The 23,300-nt window shown below is 46.1% G+C and overlaps 1 protein-coding gene across 1 annotated transcript in view; it reads right to left on the bottom strand.

The window, feature by feature from the left end:
* The window catches only part of LOC127926444 (A-kinase anchor protein 13-like), a 52,599-nt gene extending 30,143 nt beyond the window's left edge, over positions 1–22,456 (bottom strand). The window contains exons 1-3 of the mRNA XM_052511847.1: positions 22,095–22,456; positions 3,041–3,187; positions 476–726 (exon numbers count right to left, since the gene is read on the bottom strand). Of these exons, the coding sequence (XP_052367807.1) occupies positions 476–726; positions 3,041–3,187; positions 22,095–22,191 (495 nt within the window). The 5' untranslated portion in view covers positions 22,192–22,456. The remainder of the gene's footprint in view (positions 1–475; positions 727–3,040; positions 3,188–22,094) is intronic.
* Between the last annotated feature and the right edge of the window lie 844 nt (positions 22,457–23,300).

Raw genomic sequence — 23,300 nt, 5'->3', positions numbered from 1 at the left:
ATGTGGTGTAGAGAGACACCAGGACCTCCTCAACTGTCTCTATGATGTGGTGTAGAGAGACAACATGACCTCCTTCCAGGACCTCCTCAACTGTCTCTATGATGTGGTGTAGAGAGACAACATGCCCTCCTTCCAGGACCTCCTCAACTGTCTCTATGATGTGGTGTAGAGAGACACCAGGACCTCCTCAACTGTCTCTATGATGTGTGGGGGGAGGAGGATGTTGTGTTCTGTAGTGTGGTGTTCTGTAGTGTGGTGTTCTGTAGTGTGGTGTTCTGTAGTGTGGTGTTCTGTAGTGTGGTGTTCTGTAGTGTGGTGTTCTGTAGTGTGGTGTTCTGTAGTGTGGTGTTCTGTAGTGTGGTGTTCTGTGGTGTGGTGTTGTGTGGTGTTCTGTGGTGTTCTGTTCTGTAGTGTGGTGTTCTGTAGTGTTCTGTAGTGTAGTGTTCTGTAGTGTGGGCTCTCTCCCTCCTCCAACCTGTGTCTCCAGGATGTCTCCTATCTTGTTGATGATGAATCCTCTGTCCTCCCCCTCCAGCTGGCTCTCTCTCTTCCTCTCCAGGAGACGTGTCAGGAAGGAGGTGTGGAGGTCCAGGAGCTCCCCCAGGGCAGGGAACAGCCTGTCTACTGTCTGAGGTTCCAGCTGCAGCTTCTTCACAAGACCCTTACTGTACACCTCCATCATGATCAGCAGGGTCCTCACGTGGTGCATCTCTGTCTGCATCAACTCTGGAGGAGGAGAAACAGGGAGGGGTTAAAGGTCAGGAGGGGGAGGTACAGGGAGGGGGAGATACAGGGAGAGAGGGGTTAAAGGTTAGGAGGGGGAGATACAGGGAGAGAGGGGTTAAAGGTTAGGAGGGGGAGATACAGGGAGAGAGGGGTTAAAGGTTAGGAGGGGGAGATACAGGGAGAGAGGGGTTAAAGGTTAGGAGGGGAGATACAGGGAGAGAGGGGTTAAAGGTTAGGAGGGGAGATACAGGGAGAGAGGGGTTAAAGGTTAGGAGGGGGAGATACAGGGAGAGAGGGTTAAAGGTTAGGAGGGGGAGATACAGGGAGAGGGGTTAAAGGTTAGGAGGGGAGATACAGGGAGAGAGGGGTTAAAGGTTAGGAGGGAGATACAGGGAGAGAGGGGTTAAAGGTTAGGAGGGGTAGTAGATACAGGAGAGGGGGTTAAAGGTTAGGAGGGGGAGATACAGGGAGAGAGGGGTTAAAGGTTAGGAGGGGGAGATGCAGGGAGAGAGGGGTTAAGGTTAGGAGGTGGGTAGATGGGTAGTAGTGCATTGTAACTCTAGATAGAGGGGTAGTAGTATGCTGTAACTCTAGATAGAGGGCTGGTAGTATGCTGTAACTCTAGATAGAGGGGTAGTATTGTATTGTAACTCTAGATAGAGGGGTAGTAGTGAGCTGTAACTCTAGATAGAGGGGTAGTAGTATGCTGTACCTCTAGATAGAGGGCTGGTAGTATGCTGTAACTCTAGATAGGAGTAGTAGTGCATTGTAACTCTAGATAGGGGGGTAGTTGTGTATTGCAACTCTAGATAGAGGGGTAGTAGTGCATTGTAACTCTAGATAGAGGGGTAGTAGTGCATTGTAACTCTAGATAGAGGGGTAGTAGTGTATTGTAACTCTAGATAGAGGGGTAGTAGTGCATTGTAACTCTAGATAGAGGGGTAGTAGTGCCTGGTAACTCTAGATAGAGGGGTAGTAGTGCCTGGCAACTCTTGATAGAGGGCTAGTAGTGCATTGTAACTCTAGATAGAGGGGTAGTATTGTAACTCTAGATAGAGGGGTAGTAGTATGCTGTAACTCTAGATAGAGGAGTAGTAGTGCATTGTAACTAGATAGAGGGGTAGTAGTATATTGTAACTCTTGATAGAGGGGTAGTAGTGTGCTGTAACTCTAGATAGAGGGGTAGTAGTGCGCTGGTATAATTCAAGGTAGAGTAGCGTACAGTAGCAGTGTTAGGTACAGTAGCAGTGGTAGGTACAGTAGCAGTGGTAGGTACTGTTGCAGTGGAAGGTACTGTAGCAGTGGTAGGTACAGTAGCAGTGATAGGTGGGGTAGCAGTGGTAGGTACAGTAGCAGTGGTAGGTACAGTAGCAGTGGTAGGTACAGTAGCAGTGGTAGGTACTGTAGCAGTGGTAGGTACTGTAGCAGTGGAAGGTACTGTAGCAGTGGTAGGTAGTGTAGCAGTGGTAGGTACAGTAGCAGTGGTAGGTACAGTAGCAGTGGTAGGTACAGTAGCAGTGGTAGGTACAGTAGCAGTGGTAGGTACAGTAGCAGTGGTAGGTACAGTAGCAGTGGTAGGTACAGTAGCAGTGGTAGGTACTGTAGCAGTGGTAGGTACAGTAGCAGTGGTAGGTACTGTAGCAGTGGTAGGTACTGTAGCAGTGGTAGGTACTGTAGCAGTGGAAGGTACTGTAGCAGTGGAAGGTACTGTAGCAGTGGAAGGTGCAGTGGTAGGTACAGTAGCAGTGGTAGGTACTGGAGCAGTGGTAGGTACAGTAGCAGTGGTAGGTACAGTAGCAGTGGTAGGTACAGTAGCAGTGGTAGGTACAGTAGCAGTGGTAGGTACTGTAGCAGTGGTAGGTACAGTAGCAGTGGTAGGTACAGTAGCAGTGGTAGGTACAGTAGCAGTGGTAGGTACAGTAGCAGGTGTAGGTACTGTAGCAGTGGTAGGTCCTGTAGCATTGGTAGGTGCAGTGGTAGGTACTGTAGCAGTGGTAGGTACAGTAGCAGTGGTAGGTACTGTAGCAGTGGTAGGTGCAGTGGTAGGTACTGTAGCAGTGGTAGGTACAGTAGCAGTGGTAGGTACTGTAGCAGTGGTAGGTACTGTAGCAGTGGTAGGTGCAGTGGTAGGTACTGTAGCAGTGGTAGGTACTGTAGCAGTGGTAGGTACTGTAGCAGTGGTAGGTACAGTAGCAGTGGTAGGTACAGTAGCAGTGGTAGGTACAGTAGCAGTGGTAGGTACAGTAGCAGTGGTAGGTACAGTAGCAGTGGTAGGTACAGTAGCAGTGGTAGGTACTGTAGAAGTGGTAGGTACCGTAGATGACCTCCTGTCTCTTGATGACGTCCTTCTTCAGATGTTTGAGGAAGTTGCTGTCCATAACGTTGCTCCAGGAGTCTGCTTCCAGCTCTTTCAGGTCTTCCTCAAACTCCCCCATTAGCTGACTGTCAATCATCTCTGTGCCTAGATTAAGAAACACAACACTCAGATAGCATTCACAGGTATTTATCTAGACATTATCGTAGACACTATAATCTATAATAATAATATAATTGTGTTTACTATGGACTGTGTGGTGGTGACTGTGGGTTACGTGTGTGTTTACTATGGACTATGTGGTGGTGACTGTGGGTAACGTGTGTGTTTCCTATGGACTATGTGGTGGTGACTGTGGGTAACGTGTGTGTTTACTATGGACTATGTGGTGGTGACTGTGGGTAACGTGTGTGTTTACTATGGACTATGTGATGGTGACTGTGGGTAATGTGTGTGTGTGTGTGTTTACTATGGACTATGTGGTGGTGACTGTGGGTAATGTGTGTGTTTACTATGGACTATGTGGTGGTGACTGTGGGTAACGTGTGTGTGTTTACTATGGACTATGTGATGGTGACTGTGGGTAACGTGTGTGTGTGTGTTTACTATGGACTATGTGATGGTGACTGTGGGTAACGTGTGTGTGTGTTTACTATGGACTGTGTGGTGGTGACTGTGGGTAACGTGTGTGTTTACTATGGACTGTGTGGTGGTGACTGTGGGTAACGTGTTGTGTGTTTACTATGGACTGTGTGGTGGTGACTGTGGGTAACGTGTGTGTTTACTATGGACTATGTGGTGGTGACTGTGGGTAACGTGTGTGTTTACTATGGACTATGTGGTGGTGACTGTGGGTAATGTGTGTGTTTACTATGGACTGTGTGGTGGTGACTGGGGGTAACGTGTGTATGTGTTTACTATGGACTATGTGGTGGTGACTGGGGGTAATGTGTGTGTTTACTATGGACTATGTGATGGTGACTGGGGGTAACGTGTGTGTGTGTTTACTATGGACTATGTGATGGTGACTGTGGGTAACGTGTGTGTGTGTGTTTACTATGGACTATGTGATGGTGACTGTGGGTAATGTGTGTGTTTACTATGGACTGTGTGGTGGTGACTGTGGGTAACGTGTGTGTGTGTGTTTACTATGGACTATGTGATGGTGACTGTGGGTAACGTGTGTATGTGTTTACTATGGACTATGTGGTGGTGACTGTGGGTAACGTGTGTATGTGTTTACTATGGACTATGTGGTGGTGACTGTGGGTAACGTGTGTGTGTGTTTACTATGGACTGTGTGGTGGTGACTGTGGGTAATGTGTGTGTGTGTTTACTATGGACTGTGTGGTGGTGACTGTGGGTAATGTGTGTGTTTACTATGGACTGTGTGGTGGTGACTGTGGGTAACGTGTGTGTTTACTATGGACTGTGTGGTGGTGACTGTGGGTAACGTGTGTATGTGTTTACTATGGACTATGTGGTGGTGACTGTGGGTAACGTGTGTGTTTACTATGGACTATGTGGTGGTGACTGTGGGTAACGTGTGTGTTTACTATGGACTGTGTGGTGGTGACTGTGGGTAATGTGTGTGTTTACTATGGACTGTGTGGTGGTGACTGTGGGTAATGTGTGTATGTGTTTACTATGGACTGTGTGGTGGTGACTGTGGGTAACGTGTGTGTTTACTATGGACTATGTGGTGGTGACTGTGGGTAATGTGTGTATGTGTTTACTATGGACTATGTGGTGGTGACTGTGGGTAATGTGTGTGTTTACTATGGACTGTGTGGTGGTGACTGTGGGTAATGTGTGTATGTGTTTACTATGGACTGTGTGGTGGTGACTGTGGGTAACGTGTGTGTTTACTATGGACTATGTGGTGGTGACTGTGGGTAATGTGTGTATGTGTTTACTATGGACTATGTGGTGGTGACTGTGGGTAACGTGTGTGTTTACTATGGACTATGTGGTGGTGACTGTGGGTAACGTGTGTATGTGTTTACTATGGACTATGTAGTGGTGACTGTGGGTAACGTGTGTGTGTGTTTACTATGGACTATGTGGTGGTGACTGTGGGTAACGTGTGTGTTTACTATGGACTATGTGGTGGTGACTGTGGGTAACGTGTGTATGTTTTACTATGGACTATGTGGTGGTGACTGTGGGTAACGTGTGTATGTGTTTACTATGGACTGTGTGGTGGTGACTGTGGGTAACGTGTGTGTTTACTATGGACTGTGTGGTGGTGACTGGGTAACGTGTGTGTTTACTATGGACTATGTGGTGGTGACTGTGGGTAACGTGTGTGTTTACTATGGACTGTGTGGTGGTGACTGTGGGTAACGTGTGTGTTTACTATGGACTATGTGGTGGTGACTGTGGGTAACGTGTGTGTTTACTATGGACTGTGTGGTGGTGACTGTGGGTAACGTGTGTGTTTACTATGGACTATGTGGTGGTGACTGTGGGTAACGTGTGTGTTTACTATGGACTGTGTGGTGGTGACTGTGGGTAACGTGTGTGTTTACTATGGACTATGTAGTGGTGACTGTGGGTAACGTGTGTGTTTACTATGGACTATGTGGTGGTGACTGTGGGTAACGTTTGTGTTTACTATGGACTATGTGGTGGTGACTGTGGGTAACGTGTGTGTTTACTATGGACTATGTGGTGGTGACTGTGGGTAATGTGTGTGTTTACTATGGACTATGTGGTGGTGACTGTGGGTAACGTGTGTGTGTGTTTACTATGGACTATGTGGTGGTGACTGTGGGTAACGTGTGTGTTTACTATGGACTGTGTGGTGGTGACTGTGGGTAACGTGTGTGTGTGTTTACTATGGACTATGTGGTGGTGACTGGGGGTAACGTGTGTATGTGTTTACTATGGACTATGTGGTGGTGACTGTGGGTAACGTGTGTGTGTGTGTTTACTATGGACTATGTGGTGATGACTGTGGGTAACGTGTGTGTTTACTATGGACTGTGTGGTGGTGACTGTGGGTAACGTGTGTGTTTACTATGGACTATGTGGTGGTGACTGTGGGTAACGTGTGTGTGTTTACTATGGACTATGTGGTGGTGACTGTGGGTAACGTGTGTATGTGTTTACTATGGACTATGTGGTGGTGACTGTGGGTAACGTGTGTGTTTACTATGGACTATGTGGTGGTGACTGTGGGTAACGTGTGTGTTTACTATGGACTATGTGGTGGTGACTGTGGGTAACGTGTGTGTTTACTATGGACTGTGTGGTGGTGACTGTGGGTAACGTGTGTGTTTACTATGGACTATGTGGTGGTGACTGTGGGTAACGTGTGTGTTTACTATGGACTATGTGGTGGTGACTGTGGGTAACGTGTGTGTTTACTATGGACTGTGTGGTGGTGACTGTGGGTAACGTGTGTGTGTGTGTGTTTACTATGGACTATGTGGTGGTGACTGGGGGTAACGTGTGTATGTGTTTACTATGGACTATGTGGTGGTGACTGTGGGTAACGTGTGTGTGTGTGTGTTTACTATGGACTATGTGGTGATGACTGTGGGTAACGTGTGTGTTTACTATGGACTGTGTGGTGGTGACTGTGGGTAACGTGTGTGTGTTTACTATGGACTATGTGGTGGTGACTGGGGTAACGTGTGTATGTGTTTACTATGGACTATGTGGTGGTGACTGTGGGTAACGTGTGTATGTGTTTACTATGGACTATGTGGTGGTGACTGTGGGTAACGTGTGTGTTTACTATGGACTATGTGGTGGTGACTGTGGGTAACGGTGTGACTGTGTGTGTGTACTATGGACTATGTGGTGGTGACTGGGGTAACGTGTGTGTGTTTACTATGGACTATGTGGTGGTGACTGTGGGTAACGTGTGTGTGTTGTGTTTACTATGGACTATGTGGTGGTGACTGTGGGTAACGTGTGTGTTTACTATGGACTGTGTGGTGGTGACTGTGGGTAACGTGTGTGTGTGTGTGTGTTTACTATGGACTATGTGGTGGTGACTGTGGGTAACGTGTGTATGTGTGTGTTTACTATGGACTATGTGGTGGTGACTGTGGGTAACGTGTGTGTTTACTATGGACTGTGTGGTGGTGACTGTGGGTAACGTGTGTGTGTGTGTGTGTTTACTATGGACTATGTGGTGGTGACTGTGGGTAACGTGTGTATGTGTTTACTATGGACTATGTGGTGGTGACTGTGGGTAACGTGTGTGTGTTTACTATGGACTGTGTGGTGGTGACTGTGGGTAACGTGTGTGTGTTTACTATGGACTGTGTGGTGGTGACTGTGGGTAACGTGTGTGTTTACTATGGACTATGTGGTGGTGACTGGGTAACGTGTGTATGTGTTTACTATGGACTATGTGGTGGTGACTGTGGGTAACGTGTGTATGTGTTTACTATGGACTATGTGGTGGTGACTGTGGGTAACGTGTGTGTGTGTGTGTTTACTATGGACTGTGTGGTGGTGACTGTGGGTAACGTGTGTGTGTGTGTTTACTATGGACTATGTGGTGGTGACTGTGGGTAACGTGTGTGTTTACTATGGACTGTGTGGTGGTGACTGTGGGTAACGTGTGTGTTTACTATGGACTATGTGGTGGTGACTGTGGGTAACGTGTGTATGTGTTTTTACTATGGACTATGTGGTGGTGACTGTGGGTAACGTGGTACTATGGACTGTGTGGTGGTGACTGTGGGTAACGTGTGTGTTACTATGGACTATGTGGTGGTGACTGTGGGTAACGTGTGTATGTGTTTACTATGGACTATGTGGTGGTGACTGTGGGTAACGTGTGTGTGTTTACTATGGACTGTGTGGTGGTGACTGTGGGTAACGTGTGTGTTTACTATGGACTATGTGGTGGTGACTGTGGGTAACGTGTGTGTGTTACTATGGACTATGTGGTGGTGACTGTGGGTAACGTGTGTGTGTTTACTATGGACTATGTGGTGGTGACTGTGGGTAACGTGTGTGTTTTACTATGGACTGTGTGGTGGTGACTGTGGGTAACGTGTGTGTGTTTACTATGGACTGTGTGGTGGTGACTGTGGGTAACGTGTGTGTGTTTACTATGGACTGTGTGGTGGTGACTGTGGGTAACGTGTGTGTTTACTATGGACTGTGTGGTGGTGACTGTGGGTAACGTGTGTGTGTGTTTACTATGGACTATGTGGTGGTGACTGGGGGTAACGTGTGTATGTGTTTACTATGGACTGTGTAGTGGTGACTGTGGGTAACGTGTGTGTGTGTTTACTATGGACTGTGTGGTGGTGACTGTGGGTAACGTGTGTGTTTACTATGGACTATGTGGTGGTGACTGTGGGTAACGTTTGTGTGTGTTTACTATGGACTATGTAGTGGTAACTGTGGGTAACGTGTGTGTTTACTATGGACTATGTGGTGGTGACTGTGGGTAACGTGTGTGTTTACTATGGACTATGTGGTGGTGACTGTGGGTAACGTGTGTGTTTACTATGGACTATGTGGTGGTGACTGTGGGTAACGTGTGTGTGTGTTTACTATGGACTATGTAGTGGTAACTGTGGGTAACGTGTGTGTTTACTATGGACTATGTGGTGGTGACTGTGGGTAACGTGTGTGTGTTTACTATGGACTGTGTGGTGGTGACTGTGGGTAACGTGTGTGTTTACTATGGACTATGTGGTGGTGACTGTGGGTAACGTGTGTATGTGTTTACTATGGACTGTGTAGTGGTGACTGTGGGTAACGTGTGTTTACTATGGACTGTGTGGTGGTGACTGTGGGTAACGTGTGTATGTGTTTACTATGGACTATGTGGTGGTGACTGTGGGTAACGTGTGTGTTTACTATGGACTATGTGGTGGTGACTGTGGGTAACGTGTGTGTGTGTTTACTATGGACTATGTGGTGGTGACTGTGGGTAACGTGTGTGTTTACTATGGACTATGTGGTGGTGACTGTGGGTAACGTGTGTGTTTACTATGGACTGTGTGGTGGTGACTGTGGGTAACGTGTGTGTGTGTTTACTATGGACTATGTGGTGGTGACTGTGGGTAACGTGTGTGTTTACTATGGACTATGTGGTGGTGACTGTGGGTAACGTGTGTGTTTACTATGGACTGTGTGGTGGTGACTGTGGGTAACGTGTGTGTGTTTTACTATGGACTATGTGGTGGTGACTGTGGGTAACGTGTGTGGTGTGTTTACTATGGACTATGTGGTGGTGACTGTGGGTAACGTGTGTGTTTTTACTATGGACTATGTGGTGGTGACTGTGGGTAACGTGTGTGTGTGTTTACTATGGACTATGTGGTGGTGACTGTGGGTAACGTGTGTGTTTACTATGGACTGTGTGGTGGTGACTGTGGGTAACGTGTGTGTGTGTTTACTATGGACTGTGTGGTGGTGACTGTGGGTAACGTGTGTGTTTTTACTATGGACTATGTGTGGTGACTGTGGGTAACGTGTGTGTTTACTATGGACTGTGTGGTGGTGACTGTGGGTAACGTGTGTGTTTTTACTATGGACTGTGTGGTGGTGACTGTGGGTAACGTGTGTGTGTTGTTTACTATGGACTATGTGGTGGTGACTGTGGGTAACGTGTGTGTGTGTTTACTATGGACTGTGTGGTGGTGACTGTGGGTAACGTGTGTGTGTTTTACTATGGACTATGTGGTGGTGACTGTGGGTAACGTGTGTGTTTTTACTATGGACTATGTGGTGGTGACTGTGGGTAACGTGTGTGTGTGTTTACTATGGACTATGTGGTGGTGACTGTGGGTAACGTGTGTGTTTACTATGGACTATGTGGTGGTGACTGTGGGTAACGTGTGTGTTTACTATGGACTGTGTGGTGGTGACTGTGGGTAACGTGTGTGTGTGTTTACTATGGACTATGTGGTGGTGACTGTGGGTAACGTGTGTGTGTGTTTACTATGGACTGTGTGGTGGTGACTGTGGGTAACGTGTGTGTTTACTATGGACTATGTGGTGGTGACTGTGGGTAACGTGTGTGTGTGTGTGTTTACTATGGACTGTGTGGTGGTGACTGTGGGTAACGTGTGTGTTTTACTATGGACTATGTGGTGGTGACTGTGGGTAACGTGTGTGTTTTACTATGGACTATGTGGTGGTGACTGTGGGTAACGTGTGTGTGTTTTACTATGGACTATGTGGTGGTGACTGTGGGTAACGTGTGTGTTTTTACTATGGACTATGTGGTGGTGACTGTGGGTAACGTGTGTGTTTACTATGGACTATGTGGTGGTGACTGTGGGTAACGTGTGTGTTTTTTACTATGGACTATGTGGTGGTGACTGTGGGTAACGTGTGTGTTTACTATGGACTATGTGGTGGTGACTGTGGGTAACGTGTGTGTTTACTATGGACTGTGTGGTGATGACTGTGGGTAACGTGTGTGTTTACTATGGACTGTGTGGTGGTGACTGTGGGTAACGTGTGTATGTGTTTACTATCGACTATGTGGTGGTGACTGTGGGTAACGTGTGTGTTTACTATGGACTATGTGATGGTGACTGTGGTTAACGTGTGTGTGTGTGTTTACTATCGACTATGTGGTGGTGACTGGGGGTAACGTGTGTGTGTTTACTATGGACTATGTGGTGGTGACTGTGGGTAACGTGTGTGTTTACTATGGACTATGTGGTGGTGACTGTGGGTAACGTGTGTGTGTGTGTGTTTACTATGGACTGTGTGGTGGTGACTGTGGGTAACGTGTGTGTTTACTATGGACTATGTGGTGGTGACTGTGGGTAACGTGTGTGTTTACTATGGACTATGTGGTGATGACTGTGGGTAACGTGTGTGTTTACTATGGACTATGTGGTGGTGACTGTGGGTAACGTGTGTGTTTACTATGGACTATGTGGTGGTGACTGTGGGTAACGTGTGTGTTTTACTATGGACTATGTGGTGGTGACTGTGGGTAACGTGTGTGTTTTACTATGGACTATGTGGTGGTGACTGTGGGTAACGTGTGTGTTTACTATGGACTATGTGGTGGTGACTGTGGGTAACGTGTGTGTGTTTTACTATGGACTATGTGGTGGTGACTGTGGGTAACGTGTGTTTACTATGGACTATGTGGTGGTGACTGTGGGTAACGTGTGGTGACTGTTTGTGTGTTTACTATGGACTATGTGGTGGTGACTGTGGGTAACGTGTGTGTTTACTATGGACTATGTGGTGGTGACTGTGGGTAACGTGTGTGTGTTTACTATGGACTATGTGGTGGTGACTGTGGGTAACGTGTGTATGTGTTTACTATGGACTATGTGGTGGTGACTGTGGGTAACGTGTGTATGTGTTTACTATGGACTATGTGGTGGTGACTGTGGGTAACGTGTGTATGTGTTTACTATGGACTATGTGGTGGTGACTGTGGGTAACGTGTGTGTGTGTTTACTATCGACTATGTGGTGGTGACTGTGGGTAACGTGTGTGTTTACTATGGACTGTGTGGTGGTGACTGTGGGTAACGTGTGTGTGTGTTTACTATGGACTATGTGGTGGTGACTGTGGGTAACGTGTGTGTTTACTATGGACTGTGTGGTGGTGACTGTGGGTAACGTGTGTGTGTTTACTATGGACTATGTGGTGGTGACTGTGGGTAACGTGTGTGTTTACTATGGACTATGTGGTGGTGACTGTGGGTAACGTGTGTGTTTACTATGGACTATGTGGTGGTGACTGTGGGTAACGTGTGTGTGTTTACTATGGACTATGTGGTGGTGACTGTGGGTAACGTGTGTGTTTACTATGGACTATGTGGTGGTGACTGTGGGTAACGTGTGTGTGTTTTACTATGGACTATGTGGTGGTGACTGTGGGTAACGTGTGTGTTTACTATGGACTGTGTGGTGGTGACTGTGGGTAACGTGTGTGTGTGTTTACTATGGACTATGTGGTGGTGACTGTGGGTAACGTGTGTGTGTGTTTACTATCGACTATGTGGTGGTGACTGTGGGTAACGTGTGTGTTTACTATGGACTGTGTGGTGGTGACTGTGGGTAACGTGTGTGTTTACTATGGACTATGTGGTGGTGACTGTGGGTAACGTGTGTGTTTACTATGGACTATGTGGTGGTGACTGTGGGTAACGTGTGTGTTTACTATGGACTATGTGGTGGTGACTGTGGGTAACGTGTGTGTGTGTTTACTATCGACTATGTGGTGGTGACTGTGGGTAACGTGTGTGTTTACTATGGACTGTGTGGTGGTGACTGTGGGTAACGTGTGTGTGTGTTTACTATGGACTATGTGGTGGTGACTGTGGGTAACGTGTGTGTGTGTTTACTATCGACTATGTGGTGGTGACTGTGGGTAACGTGTGTGTTTACTATGGACTGTGTGGTGGTGACTGTGGGTAACGTGTGTGTGTGTTTACTATGGACTATGTGGAGGTGACTGTGCGTAACGTGTGTGTTTACTATGGACTATGTAGTGGTGACTGTGGGTAACGTGTGTGTTTACTATGGACTATGTGGTGGTGACTGTGGGTAATGTGTGTGTTTACTATTGACTATGTGGTGGTGACTGTGGGTAACGTGTGTGTTTACTATGGACTGTGTGGTGGTGACTGTGGGTAACGTGTGTGTGTGTTTACTATGGACTATGTGGTGGTGACTGTGGGTAACGTGTGTGTGTGTTTACTATGGACTATGTGGTGGTGACTGTGGGTAACGTGTGTGTTTACTATGGACTATGTGATGGTGACTGTGGGTAACGTGTGTGTTTACTATGGACTATGTGGTGGTGACTGTGGGTAACGTGTGTATGTGTTTACTATGGACTATGTGGTGGTGACTGTGGGTAACGTGTGTGTGTTTACTATGGACTATGTGGTGGTGACTGTGGGTAACGTGTGTATGTGTTTACTATGGACTATGTGGTGGTGACTGTGGGTAACGTGTGTGTTTACTATGGACTATGTGGTGGTGACTGTGGGTAACGTGTGTGTGTTTACTATCGACTATGTGGTGGTGACTGTGGGTTACGTGTGTGTGTGTGTTTACTATGGACTATGTAGTGGTGACTGTGGGTAACGTGTGTGTTTACTATGGACTATGTGGTGGTGACTGTGGGTAACGTGTGTGTTTACTATGGACTGTGTGGTGGTGACTGTAGTTGTGTTCTGGTCTAGTCTATAGTAGTGTTGTAGTCTATAATAGTGTTCTGGGCTGGTCTATAGTAGTGGTCTGGTCTATAGTAGTGGTCTGGTCTATAGTAGTGGTCTGGTCTATAGTAGTGGTCTGGTCTATAGTAGTGGTCTGGTCTATAGTAGTGGTCTGGTCTATAGTAGTGTTCTGGTCTATAGTAGTGGTCTGGTCTATAGTAGTGGTCGGTCTATAGTAGTGGTCGGGTCTATAGTAGTGGTCGGGTCTATAGTAGTGGTCGGGTCTATAGTAGTGGTCGGGTCTATAGTAGTGTTCTGGTCGGGTCTATAGTAGTGTTCTGGTCGGGTCTATAGTAGTGTTCTGGTCTATAGTAGTGTTCTGGTCTGGTCTATAGTAGTGGTCTGGTCTATAGTAGTGGTCTGGTCTATAGTAGTGGTCTGGTCTATAGTAGTGGTCTGGTCTATAGTAGTGGTCTGGTCTATAGTAGTGGTCTGGTCTATAGTAGTGGTCTGGTCTGTAGTAATGTTCTGGTCTATAGTAGTGTTCTGGTCTGGTCTATAGTAGTGGTCTGGTGTATAGTAGTGTTCTGGTCTGGTCTATAGTAGTGGTCTGGTCTATAGTAGTGGTCTGGTCTGGTCTATAGTAGTGGTCTGGTCTATAGTAGTGGTCTGGTCTATAGTAGTGGTCTGGTCTATAGTAGTGGTCTGGTCTATAGTAGTGGTCTGGTCTATAGTAGTGTTCTGTTCTGGTCTATAGTAGTGTTCTGGTCTATAGTAGTGTTCTGGTCTGGTCTATAGTAGTGGTCTGGTCTGGTCTATAGTAGTGGTCTGGTCTGGTCTATAGTAGTGTTCTGGTCTATAGTAGTGGTCGGGTCTATAGTAGTGGTCGGGTCTATAGTAGTGGTCGGGTCTATAGTAGTGGTCTGGTCTATAGTAGTGGTCTGGTCTATAGTAGTGGTCTGGTCTATAGTAGTGGTCTGGTCTATAGTAGTGGTCTGGTCTGGTCTGGTCTATAGTAGTGGTCGGGTCTATAGTAGTGGTCTGGTCTATAGTAGTGGTCTGTTCTGGAGTAATGTTCTGGTCCATAGTAGTGTTCTGGTCTGGTCTATAGTAGTGTTCTGGTCTGGTCTATAGTAGTGGTCGGGTCTATAGTAGTGTTCTGGTCTATAGTAGTGTTCTGGTCTGGTCTATAGTAGTGTTCTGGTCTATAGTAGTGTTCTGGTCTGGTCTATAGTAGTGGTCTGGTCTATAGTAGTGGTCTGGTCTATAGTAGTGGTCTGGTCTATAGTAGTGGTCGGGTCTATAGTAGTGGTCTGGTCTATAGTAGTGGTCTGGTCTGGTCTATAGTAGTGGTCTGGTCTGGTCTATAGTAGTGGTCTGGTCTATAGTAGTGGTCTGGTCTGTAGTAATGTTCTGGTCTATAGTAGTGTTCTGGTCTGGTCTATAGTAGTGGTCTGGTGTATAGTAGTGTTCTGGTCTGGTCTATAGTAGTGGTCTGGTCTATAGTAGTGGTCTGGTCTATAGTAGTGGTCTGGTCTGGTCTATAGTAGTGGTCTGGTCTATAGTAGTGGTCTGGTCTATAGTAGTGGTCTGGTCTATAGTAGTGGTCTGGTCTATAGTAGTGGTCTGGTCTATAGTAGTGGTCTGGTCTATAGTAGTGGTCTGGTCTGGTCTATAGTAGTGGTCGGGTCTATAGTAGTGGTCGGGTCTATAGTAGTGGTCGGGTCTATAGTAGTGGTCTGGTCTATAGTAGTGGTCTGGTCTATAGTAGTGGTCTGGTCTATAGTAGTGGTCTGGTCTGGTCTATAGTAGTGGTCTGGTCTGTAGTAATGTTCTGGTCTATAGTAGTGTTCTGGTCTGGTCTATAGTAGTGGTCTGGTGTATAGTAGTGTTCTGGTCTGGTCTATAGTAGTGGTCTGGTCTATAGTAGTGGTCTGGTCTATAGTAGTGGTCTGGTCTATAGTAGTGGTCTGGTCTATAGTAGTGGTCTGGTCTATAGTAGTGGTCTGGTCTATAGTAGTGGTCTGGTCTATAGTAGTGGTCTGGTCTATAGTAGTGTTCTGGTCTGGTCTATAGTAGTGTTCTGGTCTGGTCTATAGTAGTGTTCTGGGCTGGTCTATAGTAGTGTTCTGGGCTGGTCTATAGTAGTGTTCTGGGCTGGTCTATAGTAGTGTTCTGGTCGGGTCTATAGTAGTGGTCTGGTCTATAGTAGTGGTCGGGTCTATAGTAGTGGTCGGGTCTATAGTAGTGGTCGGGTCTATAGTAGTGGTCGGGTCTATAGTAGTGGTCTGGTCTATAGTAGTGGTCTGGTCTATAGTAGTGGTCTGGTCTATAGTAGTGGTCTGTTCTGGAGTAATGTTCTGGTCCATAGTAGTGTTCTGGTCTGGTCTATAGTAGTGGTCGGGTCTATAGTAGTGTTCTGGTCTATAGTAGTGTTCTGGTCTATAGTAGTGTTCTGGTCTGGTCTATAGTAGTGTTCTGGTCTATAGTAGTGTTCTGGTCTGGTCTATAGTAGTGTTCTGGTCTGGTCTATAGTAGTGTTCTGGTCTGGTCTATAGTAGTGGTCTGGTCTGGTCTATAGTAGTGGTCTGGTCTATAGTAGTGGTCGGGTCTATAGTAGTGGTCGGGTCTATAGTAGTGGTCTGGTCTATAGTAGTGTTCTGGTCTGGTCTATAGTAGTGGTCTGGTCTGGTCTATAGTAGTGGTCTGGTCTGGTCTATAGTAGTGGTCTGGTCTATAGTAGTGGTCTGGTCTGTAGTAATGTTCTGGTCTATAGTAGTGTTCTGGTCTGGTCTATAGTAGTGGTCTGGTGTATAGTAGTGTTCTGGTCTGGTCTATAGTAGTGGTCTGGTCTATAGTAGTGGTCTGGTCTGGTCTATAGTAGTGGTCTGGTCTATAGTAGTGGTCTGGTCTATAGTAGTGGTCTGGTCTATAGTAGTGGTCTGGTCTATAGTAGTGGTCTGGTCTATAGTAGTGGTCTGGTCTATAGTAGTGGTCTGGTCTGGTCTATAGTAGTGTTCTGGTCGGGTCTATAGTAGTGTTCTGGTCGGGTCTATAGTAGTGTAGTGGTCTATAGTAGTGGTCTGGTCTATAGTAGTGGTCTGGTCTATAGTAGTGGTCTGGTCTATAGTAATAAATAATAATAATAATAATAATAATAATAAATGCCATTTAGCAGACGCTTTTATCAAAGGTCAGTCATGTGTCATACATTCTACGTATGGGTGGTCCCGGGAATCGAACCCACTAGGCGTACAAGCGCCATGCTCTACCAACCGAGCTGAAAGGCCCAGGCCTAGTGTTCAGGTCTGGTCTATAGTAGTGGTCTGGTCTATAGTAGTGGTCTGGTCTATAGTAGTGTTCTGGTCTATAGTAGTGGTCTGGTCTATAGTAGTGGTCTGGTCTATAGTAGTGTTCTGGTCTATAGTAGTGGTCTGGTCTGGTCTAGTAGTGGTCTGGTCTATAGTAGTGGTCTGGTCTATAGTAGTGGTCTGGTCTATAGTAGTGGTCTGGTCTATAGTAGTGGTCTGGTCTATAGTAGTGGTCTGGTCTATAGTAGTGGTCTGGTCTATAGTAGTGTTCTGGTCTATAGTAGTGTTCTGGTCTATAGTAGTGTTCTGGTCTGGTCTATAGTAGTGTTCTGGTCTGGTCTATAGTAGTGGTCTGGTCTATAGTAGTGGTCTGGTCTATAGTAGTGGTCTGGTCTGGTCTATAGTAGTGGTCTGGTCTATAGTCGTGTTCTGGTCAATAGTAGTGTTCTGGTCAATAGTAGTGTTCTGGTCTATAGTAGTGGTCTGGTCTATAGTAGTGGTCTGGTCTATAGTAGTGGTCTGGTCTATAGTAGTGGTCTGGTCTATAGTAGTGGTCTGGTCTATAGTAGTGGTCTGGTCTATAGTAGTGGTCTGGTCTATAGTAGTGGTCTGGTCTATAGTAGTGGTCTGGTCTATAGTAGTGGTCTGGTCTATAGTAGTGGTCTATAGTAGTGGTCTATAGTAGTGGTCTATAGTAGTGTTCTGGTCTATAGTAGTGGTCTGGTCTATAGTAGTGGTCTGGGCTATAGTAGTGGTCTGGTCTGGTGTATAGTAGTGGTCTGGTGTATAGTAGTGGTCTGGTCTATAGTAGTGGTCTGGTCTATAGTAGTGGTCTGGTCTATAGTAGTGGTCTGGTCTATAGTAGTGGTCTGGTCTATAGTAGTGGTCTGGTCTATAGTAGTGGTCTGGTCTATAGTAGTGGTCTGGTCTATAGTAGTGGTCTGGTCTGGTCTATAGTAGTGGTCTGGTCTGGTCTATAGTAGTGGTCTGGTCTGGTCTATAGTAGTGGTCTGGTCTGGTCTATAGTAGTGGTCTGGTCTGGTCTATAGTAGTGGTCTGGTCTGGTCTATAGTAGTGGTCTGGTATATAGTAGTGGTCTGGTATATAGTAGTGGTCTGGTCTATAGTAGTGGTCTGGTCTATAGTAGTGGTCTGGTCTGGTCTATAGTAGTGGTCTGGTCTATAGTAGTGGTCTGGTCTATAGTAGTGGTCTGGTCTGGTCTATAGTAGTGGTCTGGTATATAGTAGTGGTCTGGTCTATAGTAGTGGTCGGGTCTATAGTAGTGGTCGGGTCTATAGTAGTGGTCGGGTCTATAGTAGTGGTCTGGTCTATAGTAGTGGTCTGGTCTATAGTAGTGGTCTGTTCTGGAGTAATGTTCTGGTCCATAGTAGTGTTCTGGTCTGGTCTATAGTAGTGGTCGGGTCTATAGTAGTGGTCGGGTCTATAGTAGTGTTCTGGTCTATAGTAGTGTTCTGGTCTGGTCTATAGTAGTGTTCTGGTCTATAGTAGTGTTCTGGTCTGGTCTATAGTAGTGTTCTGGTCTGGTCTATAGTAGTGTTCTGGTCTGGTCTATAGTAGTGTTCTGGTCTGGTCTATAGTAGTGTTCTGGTCTGGTCTATAGTAGTGTTCTGGTCTGGTCTATAGTAGTGGTCTGGTCTATAGTAGTGGTCGGGTCTATAGTAGTGGTCGGGTCTATAGTAGTGGTCTGGTCTATAGTAGTGTTCTGGTCTGGTCTATAGTAGTGGTCTGGTCTATAGTAGTGGTCTGGTCTATAGTAGTGGTCTGGTCTGTAGTAATGTTCTGGTCTATAGTAGTGTTCTGGTCTGGTCTATAGTAGTGGTCTGGTGTATAGTAGTGTTCTGGTCTGGTCTATAGTAGTGGTCTGGTCTATAGTAGTGGTCTGGTCTGGTCTATAGTAGTGGTCTGGTCTATAGTAGTGGTCTGGTCTATAGTAGTGGTCTGGTCTATAGTAGTGGTCTGGTCTATAGTAGTGGTCTGGTCTGGTCTATAGTAGTGTTCTGGTCGGGTCTATAGTAGTGTTCTGGTCGGGTCTATAGTAGTGTTCTGGTCGGGTCTATAGTAGTGTTCTGGTCTATAGTAGTGTAGTGGTCTATAGTAGTGGTCTGGTCTATAGTAGTGGTCTGGTCTATAGTAGTGGTCTGGTCTATAGTAGTGTAGTGGTCTATAGTAGTGGTCTGGTCTATAGTAGTGGTCTGGTCTATAGTAGTGGTCTGGTCTATAGTAGTGGTCTGGTCTATAGTAGTGTAGTGGTCTATAGTAGTGGTCTGGTCTATAGTAGTGGTCTGGTCTATAGTAGTGGTCTGGTCTATAGTAATAAATAATAATAATAATAATAATAATAATAAATGCCATTTAGCAGACGCTTTTATCCAAAGCGACTTACAGTCATGTGTGCATACATTCTACGTATGGGTGGTCCCGGGAATCGAACCCACCACCCTGGCGTTACAAGCGCCATGCTCTACCAACCGAGCTACAGAAAGGCCCAGGCCTAGTGTTCAGGTCTGGTCTATAGTAGTGGTCTGGTCTATAGTAGTGGTCTGGTCTATAGTAGTGGTCTGGTCTATAGTAGTGGTCTGGTCTATAGTAGTGGTCTGGTCTATAGTAGTGTTCTGGTCTATAGTAGTGTTCTGGTCTATAGTAGTGGTCTGGTCTATAGTAGTGGTCTGGTCTATAGTAGTGGTCTGGTCTATAGTAGTGTTCTGGTCTATAGTAGTGGTCTGGTCTATAGTAGTGGTCTGGTCTATAGTAGTGGTCTGGTCTATAGTAGTGGTCTGGTCTATAGTAGTGTTCTGGTCTATAGTAGTGGTCTGGTCTATAGTAGTGGTCTGGTCTATAGTAGTGGTCTGGTCTATAGTAGTGGTCTGGTCTATAGTAGTGTTCTGGTCTATAGTAGTGTTCTGGTCTATAGTAGTGTTCTGGTCTATAGTAGTGGTCTGGTCTATAGTAGTGGTCTGGTCTATAGTAGTGTTCTGGTCTATAGTAGTGGTCTGGTCTGGTCTAGTAGTGGTCTGGTCTATAGTAGTGGTCTGGTCTATAGTAGTGGTCTGGTCTATAGTAGTGGTCTGGTCTATAGTAGTGGTCTGGTCTATAGTAGTGGTCTGGTCTATAGTAGTGTTGGTCTATAGTAGTGTTCTGGTCTATAGTAGTGTTCTGGTCTATAGTAGTGTTCTGGTCTGGTCTATAGTAGTGGTCTGGTCTATAGTAGTGGTCTGGTCTATAGTAGTGGTCTGGTCTGGTCTATAGTAGTGGTCTGGTCTATAGTAGTGTTCTGTCTGGTGTTCTGGTCAATAGTAGTGGTCTGGTCTATAGTAGTGTTCTGGTCTATAGTAGTGGTCTGGTCTATAGTAGTGGTCTGGTCTATAGTAGTGGTCTGGTCTATAGTAGTGGTCTGGTCTATAGTAGTGGTCTGGTCTATAGTAGTGGTCTGGTCTATAGTAGTGGTCTGGTCTATAGTAGTGGTCTGGTCTATAGTAGTGTTCTGGTCTATAGTAGTGGTCTATAGTAGTGGTCTATAGTAGTGGTCTATAGTAGTGTTCTGGTCTATAGTAGTGGTCTGGTCTATAGTAGTGGTCTGGGCTATAGTAGTGGTCTGGTCTGGTGTATAGTAGTGGTCTGGTCTATAGTAGTGGTCTGGTCTATAGTAGTGGTCTGGTCTATAGTAGTGGTCTGGTCTATAGTAGTGGTCTGGTCTATAGTAGTGGTCTGGTCTATAGTAGTGGTCTGGTCTATAGTAGTGGTCTGGTCTATAGTAGTGGTCTGGTCTGGTCTATAGTAGTGGTCTGGTCTGGTCTATAGTAGTGGTCTGGTCTGGTCTATAGTAGTGGTCTGGTCTGGTCTATAGTAGTGGTCTGGTCTGGTCTATAGTAGTGGTCTGGTCTGGTATATAGTAGTGGTCTGGTCTATAGTAGTGGTCTGGTCTATAGTAGTGGTCTGGTCTGGTGTATAGTAGTGTTCTGGTCTGGTGTATAGTAGTGTTCTGGTCTGGTGTATAGTAGTGTTCTGGTCTGGTGTATAGTAGTGGTCTGGTCTATAGTAGTGGTCTGGTCTATAGTAGTGGTCTGGTCTGGTGTATAGTAGTGGTCTGGTCTATAGTAGTGGTCTGGTCTGGTGTATAGTAGTGGTCTGGTCTATAGTAGTGTAGTGGTCTGGTCTATAGTAGTGTAGTGGTCTATAGTAGTGTAGTGGTCTATAGTAGTGGTCTGGTCTATAGTAGTGGTCTGGTCTATAGTAGTGGTCTGGTGTATAGTAGTGGTCTGGTGTATAGTAGTGGTCTGGTCTATAGTAGTGTAGTGGTCTGGTCTATAGTAGTGTAGTGGTCTGGTCTATAGTAGTGTAGTGGTCTATAGTAGTGGTCTGGTCTATAGTAGTGGTCTGGTCTATAGTAGTGGTCTGGTCTATAGTAGTGGTCTGGTCTATAGTAGTGGTCTGGTCTATAGTAGTGGTCTGGTCTATAGTAGTGGTCTGGTCTATAGTAGTGGTCTGGTCTATAGTAGTGGTCTGGTCTATAGTAGTGGTCTGGTCTATAGTAGTGGTCTGGTCTATAGTAGTGGTCTGGTCTGGTCTATAGTAGTGGTCTGGTCTGGTCTATAGTAGTGGTCTGGTCTGGTCTATAGTAGTGGTCTGGTCTGGTCTATAGTAGTGGTCTGGTCTGGTCTATAGTAGTGGTCTGGTCTGGTCTATAGTAGTGGTCTGGTCTGGTCTATAGTAGTGGTCTGGTCTATAGTAGTGGTCTGGTCTATAGTAGTGGTCTGGTCTATAGTAGTGGTCTGGTCTGGTGTATAGTAGTGGTCTGGTCTGGTGTATAGTAGTGTTCTGGTCTGGTGTATAGTAGTGTTCTGGTCTGGTGTATAGTAGTGGTCTGGTGTATAGTAGTGGTCTGGTGTATAGTAGTGGTCTGGTGTATAGTAGTGGTCTGGTGTATAGTAGTGGTCTGGTGTATAGTAGTGGTCTGGTCTATAGTAGTGGTCTGGTCTATAGTAGTGTAGTGGTCTGGTCTATAGTAGTGTAGTGGTCTGGTCTATAGTAGTGTAGTGGTCTGGTCTATAGTAGTGGTCTGGTCTATAGTAGTGGTCTGGTCTATAGTAGTGGTCTGGTCTATAGTAGTGGTCTGGTCTATAGTAGTGTAGTGGTCTGGTCTATAGTAGTGTAGTGGTCTGGTCTATAGTAGTGTAGTGGTCTGGTCTATAGTAGTGTAGTGGTCTGGTCTATAGTAGTGTAGTGGTCTGGTCTATAGTAGTGTAGTGGTCTGGTCTATAGTAGTGGTCTGGTCTATAGTAGTGGTCTGGTCTATAGTAGTGGTCTGGTCTATAGTAGTGGTCTGGTCTATAGTAGTGTAGTGGTCTGGTCTATAGTAGTGTAGTGGTCTGGTCTATAGTAGTGTAGTGGTCTGGTCTATAGTAGTGTAGTGGTCTGGTCTATAGTAGTGTAGTGGTCTGGTCTATAGTAGTGTAGTGGTCTGGTCTATAGTAGTGTAGTGGTCTGGTCTATAGTAGGGAACTAAACAGGAAATAGGGTGCCATTTGAGATTCATTTAAAGACACAAAGCTGTTAGTCATTCTGTCCATAGCTGTTGAGAGATTAGTAACCTACGAACCTTCGTCTGTGAGTGACTCTGTAGATTCATTGACCAGGTTGGTCTTGCACAGAGAGTCAGTAGAATGGGACAGGTACCGTATACCCTTGATAGGCATGTCATCAAACACCTGGTGACTGGAGAGAGGAAACAGAGAGAGAGGACATAGAGAGAGAGGACATAGAGAGAGAGGACATAGAGAGAGAGGACATAGAGAGAGAGGACATAGAGAGAGAGGACATAGAGAGAGAGGACATAGAGAGAGAGGACATAGAGAGAGAGGACATAGAGAGAGAGGACATAGAGAGAGAGGACATAGAGAGAGAGGACATAGAGAGAGAGGACATAGAGAGAGAGGACATAGAGAGAGAGGACATAGAGAGAGAGGAGAGGACAGAGAGAGGAGAGAGGACAGAGAGAGAGAGGAGAGAGGACAGAGAGAGAGAGGAGAGAGGACAGAGAGAGAGAGGAGAGGACAGAGAGAGAGGAGAGAGGACAGAGAGAGAGAGGAGAGAGGACAGAGAGAGAGAGGAGAGAGGACAGAGAGAGAGAGGAGAGAGGACAGAGAGAGAGAGGACAGAGAGAGAGAGAGGACAGAGAGAGAGAGAGGACAGAGAGAGAGAGAGGACAGAGAGAGAGAGAGGACATAGAGAGAGAGAGGACATAGAGAGAGAGAGAGGACATAGAGAGAGAGAGGACATAGAGAGAGAGAGAAGAAACAGAGAGAGAGGACAGAGAAAGAGAGGAAACAGAGAGAGGACATAGAGAGAGGACAGTAGGTTTTAATAGTCACAGTGGGTACAACGTCTCCAATGCACTTCTTTATACATGTCAGCATATAGGTCAATGTTGTTCTCTGCGGCTAAGCTGAAAATATTCCAGTCCGAGTGATCAAAACAATCTTGAAGCGTGGCTTCCGATTGGTCAGACCAGCGTTGAATGGTTCTCGTCACTGGTACACCCTGTTTGAGTTTCTGCCTATAAGACGATAGGAGCAAAGATGGCGGCGTGGTCGGTTTTGCCGAAGGGAGGGCAGGGGGAGGGCTTTGTAAGCATCGCGGAAGTTTTGCCCTTGCATGTAGCATAATCAATATGTTGGAAGAATTTAGGTAGACTTGTTCTCAAATTTGCTTTGTTAAAATCCCCAGCTACAATAAATGCAGCCTCAGGATATATGGTTTCCAGTTTACATAGTTCCGTGATGTCCGCCTTGCTGTCTGCTTGAGG

Source organism: Oncorhynchus keta, unplaced genomic scaffold (genome assembly GCF_023373465.1).
Source record: "Oncorhynchus keta strain PuntledgeMale-10-30-2019 unplaced genomic scaffold, Oket_V2 Un_contig_7595_pilon_pilon, whole genome shotgun sequence".
NCBI lineage: Eukaryota > Metazoa > Chordata > Actinopteri > Salmoniformes > Salmonidae > Oncorhynchus > Oncorhynchus keta.
This window is presented reverse-complemented; position numbering and strand designations above follow the sequence as displayed.